The sequence below is a fragment of the Neopelma chrysocephalum genome, unplaced genomic scaffold (genome assembly GCF_003984885.1).
Source record: "Neopelma chrysocephalum unplaced genomic scaffold, ASM398488v2 Primary Assembly neopelma1_24, whole genome shotgun sequence".
Classification (NCBI taxonomy): domain Eukaryota; kingdom Metazoa; phylum Chordata; class Aves; order Passeriformes; family Pipridae; genus Neopelma; species Neopelma chrysocephalum.
Genome location: NW_020897693.1, coordinates 2912485 through 2937371, shown reverse-complemented (window position 1 = coordinate 2937371; position 24887 = coordinate 2912485). Strand labels below are relative to the sequence as shown.

Below are 24887 nucleotides of genomic sequence, written 5' to 3'. Positions count from 1 at the left end.
CAGTAATAAATTTAATTAATATCCCCACTCTGAGTCTGTTTTGCCCATGACAGTAATCGGTGAGTGATCTCTCCTGGTCCTTATATCAACTCATGAACCTTTAGCTGTATTTTCTTTCCTCTGTCCAGTTGCAGAGGGGAGTGAGAGAGCGGCTTTGGTGGGTACTTTGTGTCCAGCCAGGGTCAACCCACCACAGTCAGGAGGACTGAATTTCACGTGTCCTGTTCTCATTGGCACCGATCTGCCAAGGAGCAATCATTTTTCCCCTTTCACAGTTTGTGTGACTCAAAGCGAATTGAAGCTGTTTTGTGCCAGGGTGATTTCTTACTGAGTTGTACAGGAGTTTTGTCTGATCTACAAGGTCCTTGGAGCATAAGTTGATTATAAAATGGCAAATGTTGTTGCTTGATTAGTAATAGAACCACAGCCTCTTTCTCCACCTTCATAATACAAAGTAGTGAAAATGATCTGATTTTGGTTTTGAATGGTTTAATTTAAAAAGAGAAGGTTATAAACACATAACTTTACTATTAGAAAGGTTGAAGGGCCTGGCCAAGAGTATGACTTGCAAACAAATTAGGGCCAGAATTGTCTTACAGAATTAAACCTTTACTGCTAAAAGCCGATCTTTGTTGTTGATCCCCATGTTGAGGGGCTGGGTTTTGGCCAGGCAGGCCTTGATTCAATTCCTGCCTTAAGTAAACTGCTATAAAGCTGCTTTGCTTTTACTGAGTATTTTCTGTGGGCAATTAATCCATATCTCCAGGAGAGCTTCAGCACAGGCTGTGGTTGTAGTTGCACAATCCCTGAGGTTGCCAAATAATCACATGCATTTGTTTTGTTTGGGAAAACTTCCCTGTGATGATTTGTTTAAAAAAAACAAAACCAAAACAACCACAGAGCAATCATCGGTGGTGGGAGCGAGGGTGAGTGTGGGATGCAGAACCAAAAACCCACAAAAAATCCTCTCAAAATCCAGAAATCCGGATAAGTGACCAACTTGTGAATCACTGGGAGACTGAGCTAATTTAGTGTGTGATACTTCTGTGAGAGTAGTGAGCTTTTCTAGTGTATAGGGGAAAGAGAAGAAACTTCCCTGTGCCTGAAGCACAGCTGGTGCCTGAGGGAACTCAGTTCCAGTTCCTCTGGTATTGGCACCGGCAGGGCTCCGAATCCCTTCGGAGGTGGCTGGTGCAAAGGGTTCCCATCACACCTAAGTAACGGCATTCCCTGACAGCAGGGACAGGACAAACCTTCCAGGTCAGATGTTTCTTTCAGAATTTCTGGAAGGAGCTGCCCAACTAAGCAGAACCTGTGCTCAGTGTTTGAGTTGTGCTTGAGGCTGGGTTATAGAACATCTCCTCTGTTGGATGTCCTGCAGCTGAGGCCAAAGCTGTGCACTTCCCAGTGGGAAGCAGGTCTGTGCTGCACCCTTAGCAGAGGTGGAGGAATCCTGGGCAGAAGCTCATGACCAGAAGCAGCATTTTCAAGAGAAAAGGGTGCAGCCATGACTGAGACAGTTTAAAAGAAGAAAACCTAGAGGTGAACAGAGAGGTGGGAACTTCACACCAAGAATGCTCTGCCTTCAAACACCTGGTAGGTCCTGACAGAGATTCTGTTCTGGGGGTTGCCTGGAAATGTTTCCCTTGACAAACCTGCAGGCTCACAGATCTCACAATGAGTGAACCAGAACTGCATTAAATGCAGTCCAATGATTGTATCTCCCTAGACTTTTGTGGTTTTATCCTAATATTTAGTATCCTTCCCTCTGCCTTCCAGTTTGGTTTAGTTTAATGCCCAATTGTAATGATCTTTGTTGTCAACTCCCTGGTCAGCTGTCTTATGATGCTGTTAATTGCTACAAATGCAGACATTGCTTCTATTAATAGTTCAGAGGATGCATTTTTATGATCTCTTTTTAAAAATTAGTAAATCTGACATGACTAAAATGAGCTAGTGTTACAACTTTGGGGTACAGGAGAAAAGGCTCAGCAGGGCTGGTTATTCCATAGCCAGTACATTTCTTTTTGTGAAAGCAGAAACCCTTCTGGTTTGCATCTCTCTGCTGGAAGTGGCAATCAGCATGAGGCATGTACTTCCTTCTGTGTGCTCTAAGTAGCTCAGGGGCTGCACGGAATGATGAAGAAAGTTATCTTGGAAAACAGTCGTGTAGAGCATGAAAAGAAGCAGGGGAGGACAAATCTAAATTTAAAGGCAAGTAAGTGTCTTAATTAAAAGGTATCAATATACTGATAAATCTAGTGAATTTTGTCAGATTACAAGACTTCTTTATTTACTGTCTGCTTCATAGAAGTTATTTTTGATTAAAACAGTTGTACCTGAGAAGAAGAGCATCAAGCTTCTGTATCCAGTATTGCCACCTTGTTTGATCCCAATTCTTGTTTTACCTGATGCTTTTGCTAAACCTCACCTGCAAGAATGAGAAGAACTAACACTGTTCAGTGTTTTGGGGTTTTCTGTTTTGTTGTTCTTGATTGGGGTTTTCTGTTGGATTGTTTGCTGTTTTAAGGGTTCAGCCCTTGTGGCTGCAGTGAAAAGTCTGGATGTCTGAAGGACAGTCCCCCAGAGATACAAAACTGGAAAAGCAAATCAAAACAAACACAATTTACTATGTGTCAAGATTTCTAATTCAAACCTTCTGGGTTTAGGTTTCGCTGGACTTGTCTCACATCTTCGAATGGTTAAGATGGAAAATGAGGAGGGAGATTGCACATCTACAAGGTGATGAGTGGAGAAGCACATGTGCATTTCTTTTCCTTTCTGGTGGTTCCAGATTTCACAATAGTTGTCTCCCCTGGGCTCACAGTACGGGCAGCAGCAGCTGAAGAGGCTGCAGGGGGTGTGAGGGGCTGACACGTGGGGCTGAAAGGCAGAAACCCTTGGATAGAGCAAAGGAGAGAAGGGGAAGGAATGTGGGTTATAGATGTGAGAACACAATGTTTTGGAAAAACTCCTGAAGTCTCTAGAAGTAGAAAAATCAAGAAGGAAAAACAAAAAGACAAAATAAATCTGTATATAATGATTACCGGTCTGATAAAATCAGCATTTGAAAGGCGATATTTAAAAATATTAATTTTAGAGACCTTGGGAGATGTTTTGCTCAAGATTTTCATGATGTGTATTGCTGTCTTTTTTTCCCCCATACAGCTGTATTTCCTGCATCAGATCTTACAGGTCACATATCTAAATTTAAAAAGGTAATGAAATGGGTTACCGTAGGTGCTATATAGAGAAAATTCCCATGTTGGTTTTCAAATTTCATTTCCAAAGATGAATCAATCTAATACTGTCAATCAGGAAAAAAAAGGAGAGAAATTTAGGGTTGAGTCAATCACATTCCTAAATTTTCATCTGCCAACACAAGCAAGACAAGATTCATAGACTAAAAGTTGAAATGAATTCATTTAAACAGGAAATAAAGTGTAAATTTGTAATGATTAAAGTAATAGAAAATCAGTGGAGTAGTGCAAAGGATTCGAACTTCTAGCAATTCCAGATCTCTAGACATTGGCATTTCTAGAACACTGCTGGGAGCAGGAGGTTTAGCTTGTTCCCCCAATGCAGTTTGGGACTGGGTTTCAATGTCCTCTCAAAACACAACCTATCTATTTAAAACTTAGCCTTGATGAACCGAGAGGCACCTGTTAATGCTACTGCTTTTCTGGGACAGTTGTGCTGTGCCCTCAGCAGGTGTCACAACATGGATGTGCCCAGTCCTGGCAGAACATGGACAGCAGTGTGTGTGCAGTACAATTGTGTGTTAATACAGAATTATGGCACGTTTTATTTCAGTGTTATATGGCCAGGTGATTCAGGTGAATTTTAGTTATCTTCAGACATCTAAAAATTAGCAGTCTAGACACCTTGTACAGGCCCATGGACTGGCACCCCCAGAGGGCAAATCATCCCCTCCCAAGGTAATAATTTAAGGTAGGTGGGATGAGTCACTATGAGGAACCTGTTTCTCTCTGTTGCCTGACGAGTGTACAGCTGTCTAGACACTCAGCATTTGGATAGTTAAGTGAGGAATCCCACACAGCACAACAGTAGCTCAGATGTTTTCTTTGTTATTCATTTGAATTAGTTTCCAATTTAGATGCAATTTTCTCCTCTCTCTCCTCCCAAGAACAATCCAGTAGGATCAAGTTTACATGAACCTTGATCACACTGAGGAACTGAAAGGGAGATTACCACAAACAGGCATGACATCCATTTACCAGTTCCCTTTTTATGTTTGCTTTTATGAGATTTTTTTGTTACATGTAGAGGTTTTTTTCCACATTGTATTTTAGGTTTGCTACTTCAGCGAATACCAACAGCAAGTTTCCTTCACAGGAAATTTCCTTCCTAAATTTAAGGATTACTTCTTGTGGATCTGTGAAGTACTGAGCAAAGTGTCTGGGAAGTCAAGGTGGAGCTCTCAGAGGCTCTGGGGTGAGTGCACAGTGTTTACCTTCATCGGTGCAGTGCTGGTGTCACAGAGGTCTCAGCCTGACACGTGCAAGCCTGAGCTGTTCCAGTGCCTGCACTGGGTTCTGTGGGAAGCCCAGTAAGTGCTTCCAGGGTCTGATTCCTCAGCTGCTGGTTATGTGCTTTATTGCACAGGTAACAGCTGTATTACCAGGATTCAACTCGATCATTTAGTGTCTTGAATGTGCCTTATTTAAAGATGAAATCCAAAGCTCATAGGATGTCAGAAATAACAGTGTTGCCTAGATTTACGTGTGATCCAAGGAGCAGCTTGTTTCTAAAGTAAGAGGGAAAGGAAGAGTTTGAATCAATAACATTTCCCCTTACAAACCAGATTAAGTGTGTAGAGTATTCAAGGAGAAGCAAAACAGCAAATTATTCCCGTGTTGGCCCACTTCTGGACTGAGTTCTCCTTCAGCCCTTTATGAAGGTTACTATGGAATTTGCACTGGCAATTCCATAAGGATAGCTGATAGAATAGCCTATTCTGTACTTATATAACTGATGTATTTTATCAGAGACATTCCAGCCCCTGAATTGCTGCAATCACTCCCAGTGGATTCCAGTGGGCCTCTGCAGGAATGTGCCAACCTGCAGGGAAAGGGAGGGGGTTTTGGGGTGTTACTGCATTATGGTCCTTACTCCCACTGTTTATCTACTGACATATTCATCTCAAGGAATTTATGAATGGCCTTTCATCATAGCTAAATACTTCACGGTCTTGAAAATTAAATTGCATCAATTCTATAGATGGAAAACTATGGGAAATTGGAGGTCACCATGGAAACGTTCGCTGGAGCAGGAAATGAAACTGCTGTGTTGATCAAGTTGATCAACACAGCAGTTGATCATTTATCTACAGCCCAAAAGTGCAGTGCACCTACCCTGCCCCTCACAGCTTTGTCTCCTCCAGCAGCCTGGCCGGGGCTCTCCCTGCTTCAGAAGTGTTCTTTGTATGGAAGTGAGAGAGCCCTGCACCTCCCAGCTTGGCTCACGGGGCTGTTTAAGGTTAGGATGTCAGCTGTACCCCAGGATGGTTCCTGGTTTGTTGTCAATACGGGGAAGGGGGATTAGTATTGATGCTTCTTCGGTTACCCAGAAACGGAAATATTAACTCAGCAAACCACCTAAGCTTAAAATAATATAGAAAAGCCCAAGGCCTTAGGTCCTTCCTGTGCTTTATGCCTCTGTGAAAGAATGCAGAGCTGGCCTAAGCATGTGCCTCATGCCTTGTTTGTGACTCTGCTGTGGAGGCAATTGCTTTCCAAAGGAGCAGCTGGGATTGGGTTCTCCAGCCTTAGATTTGGGTGATGTCACCTATCCTGAATAACAGTGGCAGTGCAGCACCACAGGAATCTGCACAGTTCATTGCTCCAGAAGGCAAATTCCCAATACAAAAGTGTGTTAGACTTTGGGTTTGTAACTTGACTGTTATATGGGAGAAATGTTAGGGGACCAATTCCAATGAAATGTATTTTCAGTAGATACCATGGGCCCCTGAGCTGAGGCAGATGACAGCCCCGGCTCAGAGCAGAAATCAAGCCTCTACCACACTGAACTCTAAGGTTGTATAATTTAGCATTGTTGTGAACATTTAATTCAAATCTGCAAGGTTCCTCTCCAGGAAAGGCCAGTCACCCAGCATTCTACACTCCAAAGTGATTAAATCTTCAACTGCCTATGAACATGCAATCATTTCTTACAGGGTTTAACAAAATCACCACAGAAATGCAGACCAAGCCTTCACCTGTATTGCAGTTTTAACTCCACGTTCTTGCTAATTTACCCTTCGCTTCTCCAATTTCACGTTGTCCTTAAAAACCATCCATTTTCTAACAGAACAAACTCTATAAACTTCATCCTCCACACACTTTATCAAACCAGTTAAAGATCCCTTTTTGTTTCACAAACTCAAGTGTTTTGCATAGCTGCTTAGATAACAAAATTGTGTGAATACTTCACACATCAGATCCTTCAGACACTTCCACTGTGAACATAAACAAAAACTAAATGTAAGACTGACGTTGTTCTAAACTGCAAAATATTTGAAGATAAAAATCCCACTCAGATGGCTGCTTTCCTCACTCTGGCCATGTATTTATGCCAAGTGTAACTGTTGCCATGGCTGCCTCGTCAACTCATTAAAAATAACAGTTCCCTGGTCTCCAACTCCCCTCCGTTAAAGGAAAGGGATGTGGGCGCTCTCTAAATTGAATCCAGACGAGCCTGTGTCCCTTTACATCACCACTTAAAAGCCACATTATTCAAGGAACTCCTACCTCAGGAGTCTTACTCAGTCCCCGACTCTCAGAGGTAAAGGCCTGATTCTGTTTCAGAGATTTCTTGGTTACTTAGAAGAGAAGCTTATTCTGGAATGCCTGGATAGGAGAGGATCCAGGGAGATACTGGAAGTGGTCTGTATCTTACTAAGTAACAAATGCAGCTATTTCTGAAGGATTGGCAAACTTCCTTGGATATCTTGTCCTGGAAGCAGCTGTAGAACCACGGTGCAGAACCTTTAAGGCCATATTGATCGAGTCTCCTTTAGATTACAGTTAAACCCTGATGTCTGCAGCTCTAGCTCTGCTACAGCTTTCCTTTCCTGTTGCAGCTCAGAGCTCAGCTGCAGATACCATTTCTGGTTTGCTTTTGAAGATACAACATCTGAGTAGCTGTTCCAGGCTATAGATATGCCCCTCAGGAGATCCCGCCCCCCTGAACTGAGCCTGGATCTGCTGTGAACCTCTGCTCTCTGGCCAACATCATTCCAGATAAAAAGCAGCACCGACAAAGCTACAAGGACCTGGCAATTCATGTGAGGGGAGGGAAAAAGCTTCACCCAAGGGCACTTGGTGACTGAGTACACAGTCTTTGCATGACATCTTGACCCATTCTGCCACTGGTCTCACAGAACTCTACCTGCCATTTCCCCTATTCATTCAAATCAGATTGTACGAAGGAGACGCAGCATTTGAAGTCAACACTGCAGCAGCCAGTCAGTAACAGGAGGTTTCTCAGGTACCTGTAAGCATAAGCTCCCCCCGCTTCACTGCACTGCACCAGCTCTCTGGGAACTCATTTTTGAGAATAAGCATGAATTGGCAATAAATTCGCTTTTTTAATCAGTCACTGCAGCTGCGAGCCTGGATTGCAACATACGCTGTGATAATTCCTGTTTCAGATGTGTTCTAAAAATTTACATCAACTATTCAAGACTCTGCCGAAATGATCAAATTGTTTGGATTTATTCTCTGCTCTGGGGAAAACATCCCTCCAAATCTAAATAGCATTCAGATGGAAGCTTCCATCTGCTAAAAAGCAGGTCAGCTCAGTCACACTCAAAGATTTTGTTCCATACCCAACCCCCCCACCCATCCCCAAATCCCCTAAGACTTCTTCCTGAAATTTCTCCCCCAAAAATGCCTGTGCAGAGTTATGAAGATGTTTTGACTTTTAGGAACTGATCGGGTGATTCAGAACACCTCTGCCAGGAGGAGAGGCTGAGAGTTGGGGTTGTTCAGCCTGTAGAAGGTTCCTCTACAAGAGAGCTGAAGAGGGACTTTTGACAGGAGAAGGGGGAATGGCTTCAAACAGAGAGCAGGGTTAGGTTAGAAAAAAAAAGTTGTTCTGCACTGTGAAGGTGGTACAACAGTGGAACAGGTTGCCCTGACAACCTGTGGCTGCCCCATCCCTCAAATGTTCAAGGCCAGGCTGGATGGAGATTTTAGCAACCTGGTGTACTGGGAGCTGTCCCTGCCCATGGCACCTTTTTAAGGTCCAGCTCAAGCCATTCCATGATTCTATGATCAGAACACATTCCTGAAACACGCAGATTTAATACCTAAGCACCCCTGCAGCTTGGAAAGGAGATGGTCTCCTACTGCTATAAAGAGGGACAAGGCACCAGCTGTCCCACTGTGACACTCACTAGGAGCAGGTGAGAATTCACCACAACAGGTCATTTTCTATAACCCACAACTGTTGCTTCAGTAAAGGCTCCTGAGTGGGAACTGCAACCTAGACCAGGATTTCAAAGATAAACTGAACTGCTGCAAAATGTGTTTAATAGCAGTTTCTTCCACTCTCCTGCCAATGTAGTTACATCTAAACATTTTGAAAAATTACTATCAATAAAAGTCATCATTATTGATCAATTACATTGGTTTAATTTTGCTATGACTTTGCTATTTAAAAGTGAATACGCTATTTACATTTTAAGTACATTGCAACTTGTAGTTGAAAGAACACAGAAGTGAGACCAACCCAACACCCATCCCTGTTCCACATCACTTAGCCAACAGCACTGCACTTGAGCACTAAAAACTTCACAAGCAGTTGGAGACCTCCTTATCTAGGGAAATACCACTTGGATACACACAGTACGGTGCAGTAAGCACCATTTTTATACCAGTTTCAAGACCCCAGATCTGATCACACTAACTAAATGTAAACTTTGCGAGTGTCTCATGATGGCAGTAAACAATCCCAGAGTTTAGTGGCATTTTACTGTTTATGTTCTATTCTGTGTGTTTAGTTGTTGTCCTATCCCACAGGAGTTTTCTCCAACAGAATTCCCAACACAGTGACTAGTTATAAACAAGCCAAGCAGCAAAGCCTCCATGCACAAGTACGTAAGACTGTAGTAATTCCATTTTGGGCTGGGCAAGAATACAAGGCTTAGTTACAGTACTCCAACAGCCTACAGCTGCCAGCTTCAGCTTCTCCAAAATCTGGCAGAAAAGCTTAGGTACAGGTTCTGGATCTACTCTGAAGTTTTGACTAGGAATTGTTTTACTTGCACACCCTTCTACTACTGCCTTTTTCTTCCACCTCTAGTGAATTCAGTTGGAAACTACTGGTTAGGACTGTTCTTTCATGGCTTGTGGTTCCTCAGACTTCAACTCCACAGCAATGGGCACGCAGTGCACTGTTTATCTAGTAACCTATAGCTGAAGTACACAAAACTTGTATTAGAGCAGCCAACACCACTAACCAGTGAGCTGTAACACCAAAGTTTAACAATAAACTAACAAACTTGGAGGAACTCAACCCTGCTGCTGAAACAATGTGTCATGTTACGGCATCTTACTACAAAGTAAAGCTGCAATTCAAAAACAAAATTATTTTGAATTTATTCCTAATACTTATGTACCCCTATCCTGTATTTAACTGCAGAACCTTGGTGAGTACAGCAGACATGCACCTGAGACCCACCTTTATCTCCCTGAGACCACATATGAAGGGAGAACCAAACTCTGCAATGCCAGTAGTTCCAGCATTGACATTATTTTACAGATAGGAAATACTGTCATAAATTTCAGATCACTGTGTCATGCCTGGGAGGAACACCATAGCATTAAGTACTTTTTTTGAAGCCTCAGGCTGTCAGTGATTCCCACTGTCACACAGGAGTTGCACCTAAAGCCAGCTCTGAACCTTGAACCACTGAAGTACAGTTGGGGCTCCCCTGTGTCCACTGAGCCAGACTTCACAGAAATATCCTGCTCTCCTGTTCACTGCTACATACACATTTCTGAAAGTGCAGTGTCATGGAATTTTTGGTAGCAATTCCTGTCAAATACACTTGGCTTATGGAAGCACACTGCCTTGATTTACAGAGCTGGTACAGCAAGTTACTGAGGCACCCAAAGAACTCCCTGACAGACCCAGGCTTACAGTGTGCAAGAGGCCAGGGCTTGGGACTGTACTTGGGAAGCCCTTCACAGCAAACCAGGACCTGCTCTCCAAGGCACAACTCTCCCAGACACAGAAAAGCTCCACTTTTGTCTCCAGTGGTGAAGAAGGGTTTATAGACTTAAGCACTTCCATCACTGGCAAACCCAGGAGACAGTATTGTTCTGCCATTACAAATACATCACCTTGCAACAGGTGAAGTCTTGAGTATCAGCAAGGACAAAAAAAAATTCACTAGGGACAAGGTTCTAAGAAGTAAGGTATTTTGAGTATTTAATAGATGACATTTCAAGCCTGTACAATGCAACATCATTGAACTCCTTTGTAGGGATTTCTTGCCAATTTGATTTGAGAAACAGGCAGCTAACAGACAATGCCACTCAATTTGAAAACATGCATGTGGCCTGGGGAAGCTCAAAGCATTACCAAGGTAAAAAGCACATACTCACTGATAAAGCATACACTGGACCACAAGGCAAACCCCTACCACTTATTTGGCAGAATTACATCATTTTTCTCCTGTCATAACATATCTGTAGTGTTTAATCTTGTCTGTGACCTTATTTAGAATTCATCTGCATGTTCAGACGAGTGTAAAAATAATTTCAAGATGGTCCCATCTAAAGCAACTCCCACTGATATTTCCTTTCTTAAGTGAACTAATCATCAGCCAAAGCTTTTCTACTGGGAGACATTCAGAAACAAGTCAAGTATCACAATGTTTATTGATAGATACAAGTATATAAAATCAGGGCATGAACATGTCTTGATAAATTAAGTAGACTTAATTTCAGTACTATAAGAGGGACCAATTCAAATTTCTCACCATGTCATGTTTCACACCCACAAAAACCTCTTCCAAAGGGCATTAAACCATCTCTTCAGCCGATCAGTTTTTGTGCAAGTAAACTGTTCCTTTTAAAAAAAAGACTTGTGCACTTGCCCAGGCTCAAGGATATTAAAACCTAGCACATAAAGCCCATTACTAGAGGTAGAAATACAGGCAATATACTATTACGGCAACAACCAACCATCGATTACAGTTAAGGATTCTCTGTAACAACCAAATGGATAATCAAATATTGCAACAACTCAAGTATTACACTGAGCAAAGTGCATTTCTACAGTATTCAGTGTTGCTATTCAGTTTTCTAACTTAAAAACAGCCTATGATAACTGGCAGCAAAGAAGACCCTTGCAACAGACTGCTTCTGCTCGAGAACTTATGATGTAATTATTGCATGCTGCTAATACACTGTTATCTAAACATTAAAGATACTCTAAAATATTTTTATTGTAGACTATTAAGACATACTACAAAAACCTTTTGCAGAGGATATCCTACTGACATACTTCTGCTTTAAATATTGTGAAACATTACAGCGGAATGAATTTTCGCAGTGGTTAGGTCAAATGCAGTTACATCATAGCAACAGTATGTTTGCACAATTTAAGGCTTTGGCTGGTTCTTTAGTCAGCTTCTTCTTCAGATTCTTCTTCTTCAGCAGTTTCCAGCCAGGTTAACCACTGGTTTACCTGCAGTTACACAAAACTGGTTTAAGGGAGCAGGAATTATTTCCCCACTAGGTACTTCTGCAGAACACTGCTTCCCCCCCAACTCGTTTCTAAAATGTCAGCCACACTTGCACTACTCATAGGCCTCCAGTAAATCAAAAAGGTTTAGTTCATCTCACTTAACTCCTCCCTAGCAAAATACTCCATCAAGCTGCTAGACATTTCAGACACACTGAAACTGTTCTCAAGCACTCCAGTGCAGCAGAGATCACAAATTCAAATCTCTACTCTGATATTAGCAAATTTACCTGGAATAAAGCTTTGCCTTTCCCTGGAAACTCTTGAGTAATATCTTCTTTCCATGCCAAGAAGGCTTCTTCTTCAATGATCTCCATGTCATAGAAATGAACAAAGAAGCGCAGTAACATGCCTATGGAAGTAAATCAAAACTTTGTTAGCTTTATCACCTTCTGAACAGATGCAGCGACAAGCCTGAAAGCCAAACACAGATACAAGATCAGTTCTGCTAAGACCTTGATGCACCCACCTTTTGGAAAATTATTGTTGTAGCAGTGCACCTGGAGTGCATATAAAGCACTCACTTGCAGATCAACATGGTCATGGAGGAACTTCTGCATTACTGGCTTGAAGGAAAGAAGCAGCTGTTTTTCCTGCTCTAGCTGCTCTTTAGATGGAGCAGATGAAGAATCCGATTCGTCACTGGGTGGGTTTACTTCACTAGAAATATACTGCAAGAAACTGGACAAAGAAAAGCAAAGCTCAGTTCTGTAAATTGAGAAATCTAGCACCTTAGATTACAAGTTCAGCTGGCTATTACTACAAATAGCCTCCTGCTTACATCAGTAGTCAGGAGCACGCACAGGGATTTGTGTTGTGGCTGACAGCACAGCACAAAAATCCTTGTTTTGCCTCTATAATGGCTCTACAAACACAGAGGTCTAGACTTCTTCCCAAAGAAAACACCTCCCACAGATGCAGGCTCAGAGACTTGCTCTTCCTCTCAAATACAATGGGATTTTAACAGTGGAGGTTCACTTAGAACCATCTGTCTCCCTGTGTACTGCACAGTGCTACATGTCAGGCTTTACAGTTACTGACCTGTCAGTAGCTTTACCCAACAGGTGTCTAAACTACAGCAAAACATCATCTCACCTGGTCATCAATATATTCACAAATCCCTTATCTACATGAAGTTTGGGTGAAATGTTATCTTTAATCCACTTGTAGATGGCTTGAGGGGATGGATCCGATTTTATTTGCTTTAGCAGTTCCTTCTCCAGTTTCAGAAGCGGGAACAAGAAGCTAAGCCCCTTCCCTTCCAAGATCTCCAGCATGCGGTCCTTGTTCTGGTCGATTTCTGACAAGTAAAACACACAGGTTAAGTGCTTGTGCTGACTCAGAGCTGCAGTCAATGGTTCATGGCTCCAGACATCTCTTAGCAAACCCCACTCCCAACAATGAGGGCAGGTGACTTCATCAAGATAACCTTGTATTTTATTTTACTCTGGCATAAACTACAGGGAAAACATCTCGCATGCACTAGGATCGGGTGTCAGAAGAGCTACGTGGCAACTCTTACCTGGTAACATTTTCTGCATATTCACTTTGCTTTGTTGGAACAATTCTGTTAGCCATTCACGGTCTTGTAACTTAGCTAACTGCTGAAGACAGAGCAGGAAGAGAGGGAAATGGGTGCCACTTTCCAGTGGTTGAGCCAGTTCGGAAATGCTCACCAGGTCTGAAATAATGGCACGGGCTGCAAACTGTGCTAAGTAGGATTTCACCAATGGGATGTCCACCTCCAGTTTGGGGCACTGGTCCAATACATTCAGGAATGCCTACGAAACAGTACACACACAAGCTGAAATTCTGAAGTAATTTTGTACTTGTGGACAATAATTAATACTTGTACTAAATAAGAGCTTTAAGTTTCTTTTCTGCGTTCAACTTGCAAAGAGGTTCCCAGTTTCTGGTTCCCCAAATATTACATTTCTTCCTTTTGTCACTTCATTTGCCCCTCACAGGTTTGAACATTATTTCACCTCCTCAGATCAGTGTGACTTAAAAAAAAATTTGCGCACTGACCTTACACACACCACCCACCACAAAGAGCCAAGAAACAAGGACTGCAAGACTGTAAGACCACAGTACCTGCATGAAGTTGTCACTGGTGGCTATTCCCTCCTGCTTGAGCAAGCTGATCAAGGTGCTTGCTTTCTCTTTGTCTTCATCTGATCTATCTAGGGATTGAATGATTACTTTGCTCAACATCTCAGGAATGAAGTGTTTCGGAGCTCTCATTTCTCTCACAGTATTGACAGCATCATTAGCATTTCCATTGTTCAGATACTCGGTCACCACAGCCTCCTGCAAAGGAAAAAAGCAGAGCTGAGCATTCTTTGTGAAGAGCACATACAAGGCTTCAAGAATCACTATTACACACTAACTTACAGTTTGTTTAAGGAGCTCTTCTTTAGAAGGAGGTGGTTTCTTGGTGGTCTTTGCAGGCTTCTCTTGTATAAGTGGTGGATTTGTTTTAAGACCAAGTTGAGGCGGCTGAAAAAAAGACATCACAATTGGTTCTTTGCAGCACATCTACCTATGCTTATATCAAACTGAACAACATCTAACACATACGAAGGCAGATGGGAGTCAAATCGCTTTGTTTTCATACATTCTCTTTGTATGCCCTGCTCTGTGAAATCAAAAGCTTCTCCCTTCCCACATTAGAAATCAAGTTTTGCAAGCATGAAGTGGTAAGTACAGCCAACAACATACACTGATTTATATATTTACCTGTCCCAAAGGTGGTGTCTGAGTGCGTGGTGGTTGAGCACTGGGAGGAATCATAGTTATCTGGGGCTGAAGCTTTGGCACTTGGTTTTTATTCATTAGAAAAGACTGAGCAGGTCTCAGGCTAATCTGTAAACAGATAAGTCAGAAAAAACTCAAACTGTTTCAAGTATTCTGACCAACAAAACACAGCCATGGACTCACACCAAGTGATCTCACTGAAGCATGACTTCATTTCTACAGTGTTAATACTTGAATACAGATTAAGCCACGTGTGTCATGAGATTCCCCCAAAAGCAAGTTACTGGTACTTAGTTCCACTGGTATCAAGAACTGGAAATGCTCCTTTTAGATGCAGTATGTTAGAGACCCAAGAAGATAATCAGCATGTTTGCTGATGTATTTTACAGCCAAGATAATAGTCCACCAATTGCTCAGAAATCGGGATACAAGTCTGGTTAACACTCAAAATCACAATGCAGTTTTACTTTGCATTTGAAATTTTGCCTATTAGCCAGTTCTAAACAAAACAAAAAAAATATTTAGCCTGGTCCAGCACTTCAGGGTTTGTGAAGTTCAGGATTTTCTGAACTTTTAATTAAATGTATTTTTATGACTATGATGCATGGGAACTGATGTCAGAGTAGTGTTCTTGGAAGTGTGGGGGAAGGAAGGGACACCCCAAAAAATTGCCCTCATATCTCAGTCTTGCTCATAGGACGCTGGATACCCTAAGGAAAGTGAGGGGGGTAAGGTGAAAGAGGAAGGGACAAAGGAGGAGGAGGAGAAGAAGAAGAAAGAGTTCCAGCATTAGTCCTCATAATAACGCGTCTTGCTATAATCATTGGGCAATATTTAGAATAGGCTTTAAGTAATGTAGGCATGTCATGTACCTCATCTGCATTAAGCTGTCCTTTCTTAGAAAACCGAGGTGGCATATCCTTCGACTGTCCTTGTTGCTGGGATAAGAGTCCCTGATTCTGGGTATGGTAGAGCTGGCTTTGCCCCTATTTCAGAAAGGGAGATATAGAGAAAGAAGTGCAGATGATGGAGTGGCATACATCATATGGTAAGTAGTACCAGAGGGACCAGAGAACAAAGATTCTATTTGCCAGGAAGGGAGAAAGAAGGAGCAGGGGTGGTGGGAGAGTAGCAACTATCCCTAAAAACAGGGCCATCTTTTAAATAAAACACACCATTCTGACCCACCAAAGCCACATGCACCTTTTCTTGCAGTTAAAAAAAAAACAACCCAACAAAAAAGTGTATTCCTTTCATCTTCTGCACAATTTAAAAAGTCGTTTAGAATTTTTGTATCAGCTGAGCATCAGTTCTTATGAGAATCAAATCTGAGTAAGTCTTTTAACATTAGCAGACTATAATCCATAACATACGCATCTGAGGAAGAGCTCCTAAACAAGCTGAAGTCACTGTGTGAATATCTTCCTTACCTGACTTTTCAGAAAAGATTTGCCTAGGTCTCCAAACTGGGATTGAGCAGAAGGCATGAGGTGACCCCCATGGCCATTGAAAAGTTGGTTTGTACGATGGCGTCCCATGGTGGGTGAAAATCTATCCTGAATAACCCCTGGACCAGTACCAATTCCGCTACCTGGACGAGATGAACGACAGCTTTAGTTTTTGTTCAGTACAGCACAGCCATAGCCACCCCCACCCCCACCACATTTGCGGGTCCAGCCTACCTGGCATTTGTCCAAACATATCAGCAAGCCCTCCGAGTGGGTCCCTGTCAAGTTTCATCCTGGGTGGCATAAAGGGTCCCTCCAGAAAGAAGTCGCTTCTCATCCCTTGAGACATAGGAGCAGGAATAAAAACTCCCAGATCCTTTAAAACAGGAATTGTAAATTTCTATTAGTATGGACTCACAGCCCCTCAAAAAGTGAAGTTTTTAGCCCTCAACTACAGAAATATATCTGATTTTAACCCTTAATCCAACTGTCACACTCTATGAGAACTACTCACAAGTGCAGTGTAGGTTTTGGGACACAGAGCAATGCCAAGCACAAGACCTCACATGCAACACTTACTTTTACTGCATCTTGACGGATTTGATTGATAGTCTTTGGTCCATTGTCAAGAAAAGCTTTGCGAGGAACCCAGTTGTGTTCTCTCAACTCCACAGTATCCTTGGAACATAAAAGATTATAAGGAAACGATTCAAGGCAACTTCACAAGGAAAAAGCAGCAGTACAACCCATTTTATCATCATACCTGCAGCAGGAAACGAATCCTTGCTGGCAATTCCTTACTTGACATCAAGGAGCGCATACGGGCAAAGTACTGATCCATTAAGGACTGCGGGAACAAAATTACAAGTTGGAGTAATTCTGTCAGTGTCTTGAGTATTTTCATTCAAGACACCCAAGATCAAATAATAGAAAAGGCTGCCCTTTCCTGCCATCTCTATCTCCTTGATGGCAGTCCAGTTCAAAGCAAGCTAATGCATCAGGACACCTGAGTCAGAGATAAATAACACGGCCCAAGTTCTCATTACTCTGACATCACTTCAAGTTTACATTCAGAACTCATCTGTCAAACCAGCTGTGCTTAGAATAGTTCATGACATCATTTCAAGCAGCGTTTAGAGAAACAACACTCGCATTTCTGACTTCCTGATGGCCCTAACTACATCCTAGGAAGATGTTAAAAACCATTCCAAAGATTAGCTCCTTTTGCTACCACCTGACGAAGGAGCCATAGCTAGCACTCCCCTCTGAAAGTCAAACCTCAGTTCTGTACTTATGAACATTGTATACAGAAAGTTCAGTCAAACAAAGTCCTGGCCACATAATTTAATTAGGTCAGTGACTGCAAGAGATAGGCACATACCTTGGCTTTCGCATGATCTAATCTAGGCCCCACTGTCCTCATTATCTGACAGAGGCACTCCAAATCCTCCCCCATATCTTTGAGTTGGACTCTCTTCTTCTTTTCCAAAAGCTGAAAGGGGAATTAGGCATTTCAACATATTAACAATTCATAAGCAACAAACTTAGTACACTGGCACATACAGAAACATTTTATCTTGTTCTAAAGGCAAATGGACTTGACAATAAGTTTAAGAACTGCTAATTCAAGTACTTATTACTCCTAAGTGTAAGTACCTGTGGTATTTCTCTCTGGGCCAAACTACATCTTCTCTTGGAGACAATTCCCATGGCTTTGAACAAAGCCAATTCTACTTCTTAATCATGCCAGAAGACTGATCATTTTAAACAGTGGGGGGCAGGTGATTGTCAAGAAACATTTACGAGTTATTTTATGCTTCAACATTGCCAAAGCAGCATAACAATTTTTTTTTTAAGTCCTATTTTGCTCCTAGCCCTGCCCCAATCTGGATACTCACTGTTTTGATGCACTTATGAAGGATAGATTCATGAATAAGATCAAGCTTGCCAAGTTCTCCAATGAATTTGATGTTCCCCAGCATCTTGATCTTGGCAATGGCTCTCTGTTCCTCCTCCTCAGGGAGGAGGGGACCATCATGCTTATCATAGACTGGAAAACAAAGAAGCCTGTTTAGTGTGGCTGTGGGAAAAGAAGACAAATGCTGTATTAAAGTGTTTTTAAAACTTACTATCAACATTTCTGGTTCGGTTTTCAAATTCATCTTGAAGTTTAGATATTAGGAGGCGTCTGAATGTCTAAAAAAAAAAAGAGAACAAAGAAAACAATTAAGCTAATCTGTGCAACTGCACATGCTAGCCAAAGTTATCATTCCAGATTGACAGATACACTCACTGTGCTTTGCTTCTGTCCTGGATGACTCTCTGCTGATGGGCCATCAAAGTTGGGTGCATCTTCTGCCAGTCGCAGACATAGTTGAGCGTACAGCGAGCTATACTTGGGCTCTTCAAGGGCTTTGTCTACGATCTGAACAGATGGATTTGCAGTAAGGCAGCATGTAGGAGGATGCAAATGTTATTAGGAAGGCGAGATTGAAGACAGAAGGCATTACTACCACTCTGATCCAGAACTATTTTTTACTAAATCAAACACAGAAATAATGTAGTTTAACGCTAGTCTGAATTGAAGGGAAAAAGCTCTTCTATGCTATTCAAGAACCTCTATAATCCTTGGCCAACAAAACTGATCATCACAACACCTATGTTAGTATTGCCAATCTGATCTCAGAATAAACAAAGTGACGTAACAGCTACATCGGTGTCCCAAGAGGTCACCTGCGGTAGCCTTTCCAAGACCAAAAGGCTTGTTCCTCAGGAAAACAGGAAGGGCAGGGGGCAGTGAAGGGGCACAGAAACAGGACTGCTAACTAGCATCTTAGATTTTAAAAAGCCTGTCATAGAATCTCCAATCACATTTAGCGATTCTTGAAACTTCTAATCAAGGAAGTTAAAGCATTAAACCTACTTCCTCCTTAGTATACCCTTCTCACACAGAAAGCAGGTGTGAGGTGGTGTTTTATAATCCAAATACGCAAAATCATTAGACATACTACTTCTGTATCCCACCAAAAGCAACCAGCCTTCTGATTTTTAACATGCAAAAAACTGTAGTTTAAAGAAATGCAGCCATCTTACCAGCAGTATGACCCCTTTTAGGATGAGCTTAGATTCTACACCCACATTGAGGAGCTCAAGGCATAGCTTGTCAAACTTTTCAGGAGTAAGCTTATTTAGTATGCTGAAGAGGAACAGACAAAAACAAGAATACAGATATTGTAAGCATGCTACAGGTCATTTTAGAGTCACATTTATCTTTACTTTTTAAGCCTATTAAAGAAGTGCAATTTTCCTTTCAACTATTTTTTGGAAGATCTTCAGAGAACATACTGTTGAAAACTCCAGTCCTCTTAGAAGAATTACTGTAAAAGGTTCAAGTGTTTGCTGCTGCTAGATGATCAATTTGTCTTCTCTAAAGGACTCACCTCCCCCAAACTCAACCCACATGTGCTCCTTTCCTCCAGCCCATTTATTAGATACACATTGCTAATGAAAGCAGCAAGGAAAGAAGTAATCCTGTGAAGAACTTACCCTCTTACTTTCCTGAAGATTGCATCATGTCGTTCTTTGTCGTTTGCGGAGTCGTCATCTCGTCTAGTGCTTCGTGAAGGAATCCATTTCTGAGCGTTTTGCCCTGGGTTTTTCCCCAGGAACTCGCTGCAGAATTTGGAAGAATGCGATTGTTAAACAAATGACTTAAAGAACTGGCTTTTTAACCTTTCAGTATTGCCTTACTCAGACCAGCTCTGTTGCTTGCTTTTTGCCCCTGCCAACACAGCAGCCTCTGCTGCACAGTGAAGTATTCACTCAACAATAATGAAACCTCACACCCCAGAGAAAATCCTCCTATCTTTTTAAGTAAAAGGCACGAGCAAGCAAGTCTGTGCACCTCCTATTACCCAGGATGCACACTTTTAACAGGCACAGACTGCAGAACACTATAAGGTTATCAACTCAGTAGGTGTCCCTCTTGCAACTTTAAAGCTGCACTATTTTCAGTTCTGTGTTCACCATCAAGCATGCTCTGCCTTAAAATCATGCCAAATTAGAGACCAAGATGACATACCTGTTGCTGGCAGTCTTGGGATAGTGCTGAGGTGCACCCCTACCACCTCCTCCGCCTGAAGAAGCACTGTTAAAAAACAACAACGTAATCCTTGGTAAGTTCAAAAACTCAATGATTTCAATTACATCTCAGTTTGAATTCTCAAAGGACAGTTTTGACTGCCAGCTGTTCATCAAACAAAAGGCATTAGTACCTGAAACGAGAAGCACCCCCTTCTGCAATCGCACTCTCCACTTTGGCGGCTTGACAACGAAGAATCTTCAAAAGAATAAAATTAAATTGACGGGGTGGGGAAAAACAAAACCTAGAAAGACAAACCAAGCATTCATATTATAGTTGTTTTACTATCAGCCACAGTGTCTAACTTACAACAAAAGTACAAATTTTGTTTAAGAACGAGAACCTTTAAACACTGAGCTTCACAAAAGGTAAGAAAAGTCTTATTTATGCGATACTTGGAGTGATCACAGAAAGGCCAATTTCACCATTACAGCCACGTTTTCCAACGGGAGTCAGGGAAGAGACATAACGGAATCACGGACTAAAACAGGAAGAGCCTCAAATTTACCCACTCCACCCTGAAAAGCACTTGCAGAAAATAACATGTACGGTTTTTTTTAAACACAGCATAACTAATCCTTTATTAACATGGCTAATAAACTATAATTAATTATAGTAACACAAAGTAGCCAAGTTTTGAAGTGATAACCACCAGACCACAAAACGCACTACTTAACGTAGTAAAAGGGATGTAATCTGCGTCCAAACTGCCTACTGAGCTCCAAAATAACGAAAAAAGGTACCGCCCACCCCCCACAACCCCCCGTCAAATTTCAGTTTGCAGAAAGAAAAAAAAAATATCTCACTGCACCGCTCACGTAGCGGGAAGCTAAGCACGGGGACAGAAACGCCCCGGGGGGTGGGAGGGAGCGCAAGAAGCCCCTCACGGCGCCGGGCACCCCTCGAGGCTCCGCCGCCCGCCCGGCGCGGGCACGAGGAGCGGACACAACATGGCGGCGGCGGCGAACAATAGGCCAAGGGCGCGCAGGGCGCCCCCCGCAGGTACCGCTCGGCACCGCCGCCCCCCGCCCCGCCCCGCCCGGCGGGCGCCGCCCGCTCCCCGCTCTTTGTTCTCCGGGAGGGATCCGCTCCGCCGCCGCCAAACGGAGGCGGCCCCCTCCGGTCCGCTCGCGGGAAGCTGCCGGTATCGCCCTGCACCGCCACCCCCGCAACAGGAAACGTGGGCGAGGCTGCTGCCCGGCTGACGCGGCGCCTCGGCAGCGCCCGCTCTTCCCTCCCACGAGGAGCCAAGAGAAAAGAATAAACAATAAAAAAACCCCCATATATTAGAAAATCTTCTCGCCACGTTCCCATGGTAATGCGGATCCCTAAGGATCCGCAGCCCGCTACGTGAACCGAGGCTACTCCCTGCAAGGGGAGCCAGTGGGGCAGCGCGGGTACCCACAGCCCGCAGCCAGACCACCATCCTGCAACTGAGGGATCCTCGAGAGGGATCGTCCCTACGGACCAGCACCACCCGACCCCATCTCCCTCGCTCTAACCTCTAACACTGCTGCTCAAGCGTCCCCTCCGCGCCCAGTGGGGGCTGCACAGCTCCTGCAGCCCTTCGCTCAGCAGCGGCGGGACCCCCCAAGCCGGCAGCAGCACTCCCAAAGCCGGCAGCGGGAGCGGCCCCCGGCTCGGGCCGCCATTTTGTGCGGGAGCCACAGAGAAGCAGCCGGTGAGAAAATGGCGGCCACGCCGGGCAGCCGCCATTTTAGGCTGCAGCTGCAGCATTCCCCGCTCCCTCCCGGTCCCAGACCCGCGTTTCTCTCACCACTTCACGCGTTTCTCACCTTCCCTAAGGCCTTGTCAGCTTCCCCGGGTCCCGGCGGCTACCAAGGGCAGGGGAAAAGGCAAGAGAAGGGGGGGGAGGGGAAGGGAGCCGGGGACCGGGGCTGGGGAGGGGAAGGGGGGAACGCGCGGGGCAGGGCGAGTCTCCGAATCACCACAGCAAGAGCAGCACCGGCCCGACGCCTCCCCCCGCCACCTCCATAGAGCGCCGACCGCCGCCGCCGCGTCTCGGACGCTCCCCGACAGCCCCACTAACTTTATCACCCTTCACGCAACCTACCCCACCTCCCGCCGGGACCCGCCAATCGCCGCCGAGCGCTCCGCCCGTCCTGCCAATCACAGCCGAGGCGGGGGGCGGTGCCACGGCCGGGGTGGGCGGGGGGGAGCGGGGGTTTGGTTGCGCCGCGCCGCCGCCGCAGTGCAGCACCGGTATTCACGAAGGCCGCTACGCCGGGGGCCGGCGGGGCCGCCGAGCAGCGCCGCGGCACCTGCGCAAGTGGCGTAAGCGCTCCATGGCGGCCGCTTGGCCGCTGCTCCCCTGCGCTGTTCGCTGCCGAGCTGCAGCCCCTCACACAGCCCCAGCGCTCGGGGCTTGCGGTGCGAGCTGCAGCCGCTTCTGTCACGTCCACACAACGGTAGTTTACTGTTTATATAGCCTCGTAACGTTTTGGTTTGTTTGGGATTTGGTTTTTTTATTTAATAAATTGATTTTCCCCAGTTTCCCCTCAGGCAGACCACATTTCAGATTTTGTTGGAGGTAAAAGAAATGAGCTGATAACAGATTGTAGCCTGGAGCTTGCAATCAGATCTGGAGAAGGAGGGTTGCCATGTGAGCTCCAGGAGCCCGTCTGCACGGATCCAGTTTCAGGTTTGCTTTCTGGGGTTGGAAACTATTTCTCCCTCTGCATGTGCTTTTCAGCTGTGAACTGGCCTGTCCGCGGCTGCAGGCGGCCCTTGGACAACCAGGGCTCCTGAGAGACATTTTTGTGTGTCTCTCATGCTAAGCACAGCGCTGGTGGGATATTCCTGGTCCTCTCAGTCAAACAAAACAAAGATGGCCAGGCTTCCAGCTGTAGGTGGAAGTTTAAGTCATGGAGACTTCCAGAGAGTCACCCACGAGAGGTTTCATCCTTTAACAGCCAGGTCTCCGTCCCAGGTGGTCGCTGAGGTGGCAGCTACACCGACCTGCCAAAGGATCAAACTTAGTTGCCCTGGGTGGGGCCATACAGAAAAAACAAGGGATAAGTAAAGGTGACGAGAAACCCCATAAACAGCTTCATCTGCTTTGTTCACACACTCGCCTTCCGCTTTCGGTTTGTATGACTCACAATTCAGATGCCTGGGAGAAAGTGATACATGTAGTAACTCCTGAGCCACACACATGGCAAGTCCAGACAGATGATATTGCAGAACTTCCAGCTTCCCCAAAACAGCCTCATTCCTAATGCTTTCGACACAGTGTGCCACAATGTCACAAGGGTTATATAAGGCCTAAGGGGGGCTGTCATACAGGAGTTCTTATGTTGCATCTTATCTGGGATGAAGTTTGTTCAAGGTAGATTTCCCCATCTCAGACCCGTAAGCATTAAGGACAGTTTACTTAGCGGATTGTCTCACGGAAAGTCTTAAATAAACTACCTGAAAGTAAGTTCAGAACGCATACATGTTGAATAAAGGTGAATGTAACTGCGACAAGTATTTTATATATACAGAATTTTTATATAATTGCACTTTCCTGCATGTAACAATAATCATATTGCTGCAAGAGCTTGGACCTCACGTGTAAATCTGCAAGAACAGAACTGTGCAGAACTCCATTGAAATCTGTGGAATCCAGTTTGAAAGGCAGCGACAAGGGGCACAGAGGAAACAGCAAAGTCAACAAGATTTAAAGCAATTAATGTTATTGAAATGAACATTTTCGGAGCAAAAAGTAATAAAAAATGGAAGTGAAAGCAAGGATTTTGTTTTGCATCGAATGGGAGAATATTCTTGTGCAGTGTTTCCAGCATAAGCATTCCAACACCATTACCTCGTTAAGTGAAAACTAAGGAGAATTTATGTGTGTGTATATATATATATATACACACACACAGTCACGTAATAATTTTTTTTTTTCTGGAGGCAGGGGGAAGAGGACAGAATGGAAAAGCTGAAAAACATGGTAGGTACACATTGACAGACTAAAGTATCACCTTTTTTGGTTTATTTTAAAGCATACTATAAAATCCTTATTTCCATAACAACAGAAAATCCCCCAACATTTGGTCAGTAAGGGAATAACAGCGAATGATCACTGTTTTCTTAAAGCTGTGATTGTTTTTTTTATGACTGAAACCTGCATTTTTTTAACACCTATGCTATTCTATAAGTCACATTGACTTTGGTGGGTGGGAGCCGAAGAAGTTTCTGTGCTTGGCTGCTCGTAGCTTCCCTTCATGTGTGCCACACTTTGTCAGCCTCAGGGACCTGCTGCATGAGTACAATTGATGAAGGCAGTGAACTGTAGTGCAGAGGACAAAAAAGATTGTGAAATGCCTTCTAGTTTATACATCTCACCTTCTTCTTAAATGCCTTTACTTGTTGGCATGGGAGACACCATTATTCATGTCTGCGAATATAGCAGCTCAATTGTTTATATGATTATTCAGTAACAAATTTACATAAAGTTTTTCTTCCAATCTGTCCCCTTGACTTCACACACAAAAAAAAAACAAAACCAAAAAACCAGAAAATCAGCAAATGGAATTTAATAGCTACCACTTTTGATATCATCTTGCATCCATCAGTCACCTGAGTGGCTTGTACAAATTCCACCTTCCCTTTGTATTTTCCCCCATGCTCTCTTCCACTTGCCCTGAACACCAGTGATGCTTTAATTCAAATAAGGTGGTTTGCCATTGGCATAGTGGTAGTTCTGGATTTGTTTCTGCAAGTCTGAACTTGCAGAATCTCTGTGTAGTTCCAAC

The 24887-nt window shown here is 43.7% G+C and overlaps 1 protein-coding gene, 1 long non-coding RNA gene and 1 other non-coding gene across 7 annotated transcripts; 1 reads left to right on the top strand and 2 right to left on the bottom strand.

Moving 5' to 3' along the window:
- The first annotated feature begins 1124 nt into the window (after nt 1-1124).
- On the top strand, nt 1125-5422 carry LOC113975709. 2 transcript variants are annotated; one of them, XR_003536898.1, is made up of 4 exons: nt 1125-1596; nt 2670-2742; nt 4357-4432; nt 5242-5422. It is a non-coding gene; the product is annotated as an uncharacterized LOC113975709 (long non-coding RNA). The 2 variants fall into 2 exon arrangements; XR_003536895.1 differs by having other exon boundaries at nt 4357-4455.
- A 5012-nt stretch (nt 5423-10434) lies between these two features.
- Nucleotides 10435-22192, bottom strand: EIF4G2 (eukaryotic translation initiation factor 4 gamma 2). 4 transcript variants are annotated; one of them, XM_027699995.1, is made up of 22 exons: nt 21921-22192; nt 20258-20322; nt 20065-20130; nt 19530-19655; nt 19077-19179; nt 18277-18408; nt 18113-18179; nt 17882-18033; nt 17365-17475; nt 16747-16830; nt 16563-16661; nt 16218-16359; nt 15966-16126; nt 15408-15521; nt 14518-14643; nt 14173-14277; nt 13873-14088; nt 13301-13559; nt 12874-13078; nt 12248-12459; nt 12009-12130; nt 10435-11721 (listed from the first exon to the last, which is right to left on the bottom strand). In XM_027699995.1, the coding sequence occupies exons 8-22, from the start codon at nt 17963-17965 to the stop codon at nt 11656-11658; spliced, it is 2106 nt and encodes a 701-aa protein (XP_027555796.1). In that variant the 5' UTR covers nt 17966-18033; nt 18113-18179; nt 18277-18408; nt 19077-19179; nt 19530-19655; nt 20065-20130; nt 20258-20322; nt 21921-22192; the 3' UTR covers nt 10435-11655. The 4 variants fall into 4 exon arrangements, with proteins under 4 accessions (XP_027555796.1, XP_027555803.1, XP_027555789.1 ...); XM_027699977.1 differs by having other exon boundaries at nt 10892-11721; nt 20258-20368; XM_027700002.1 differs by lacking the exon at nt 15408-15521 and having other exon boundaries at nt 20258-20368.
- On the bottom strand, nt 15204-15366 carry LOC113963321. The gene has a single exon (XR_003532743.1). It is a non-coding gene; the product is annotated as a small nucleolar RNA SNORD97 (small nucleolar RNA).
- Nucleotides 22193-24887: the final 2695 nt, after the last annotated feature.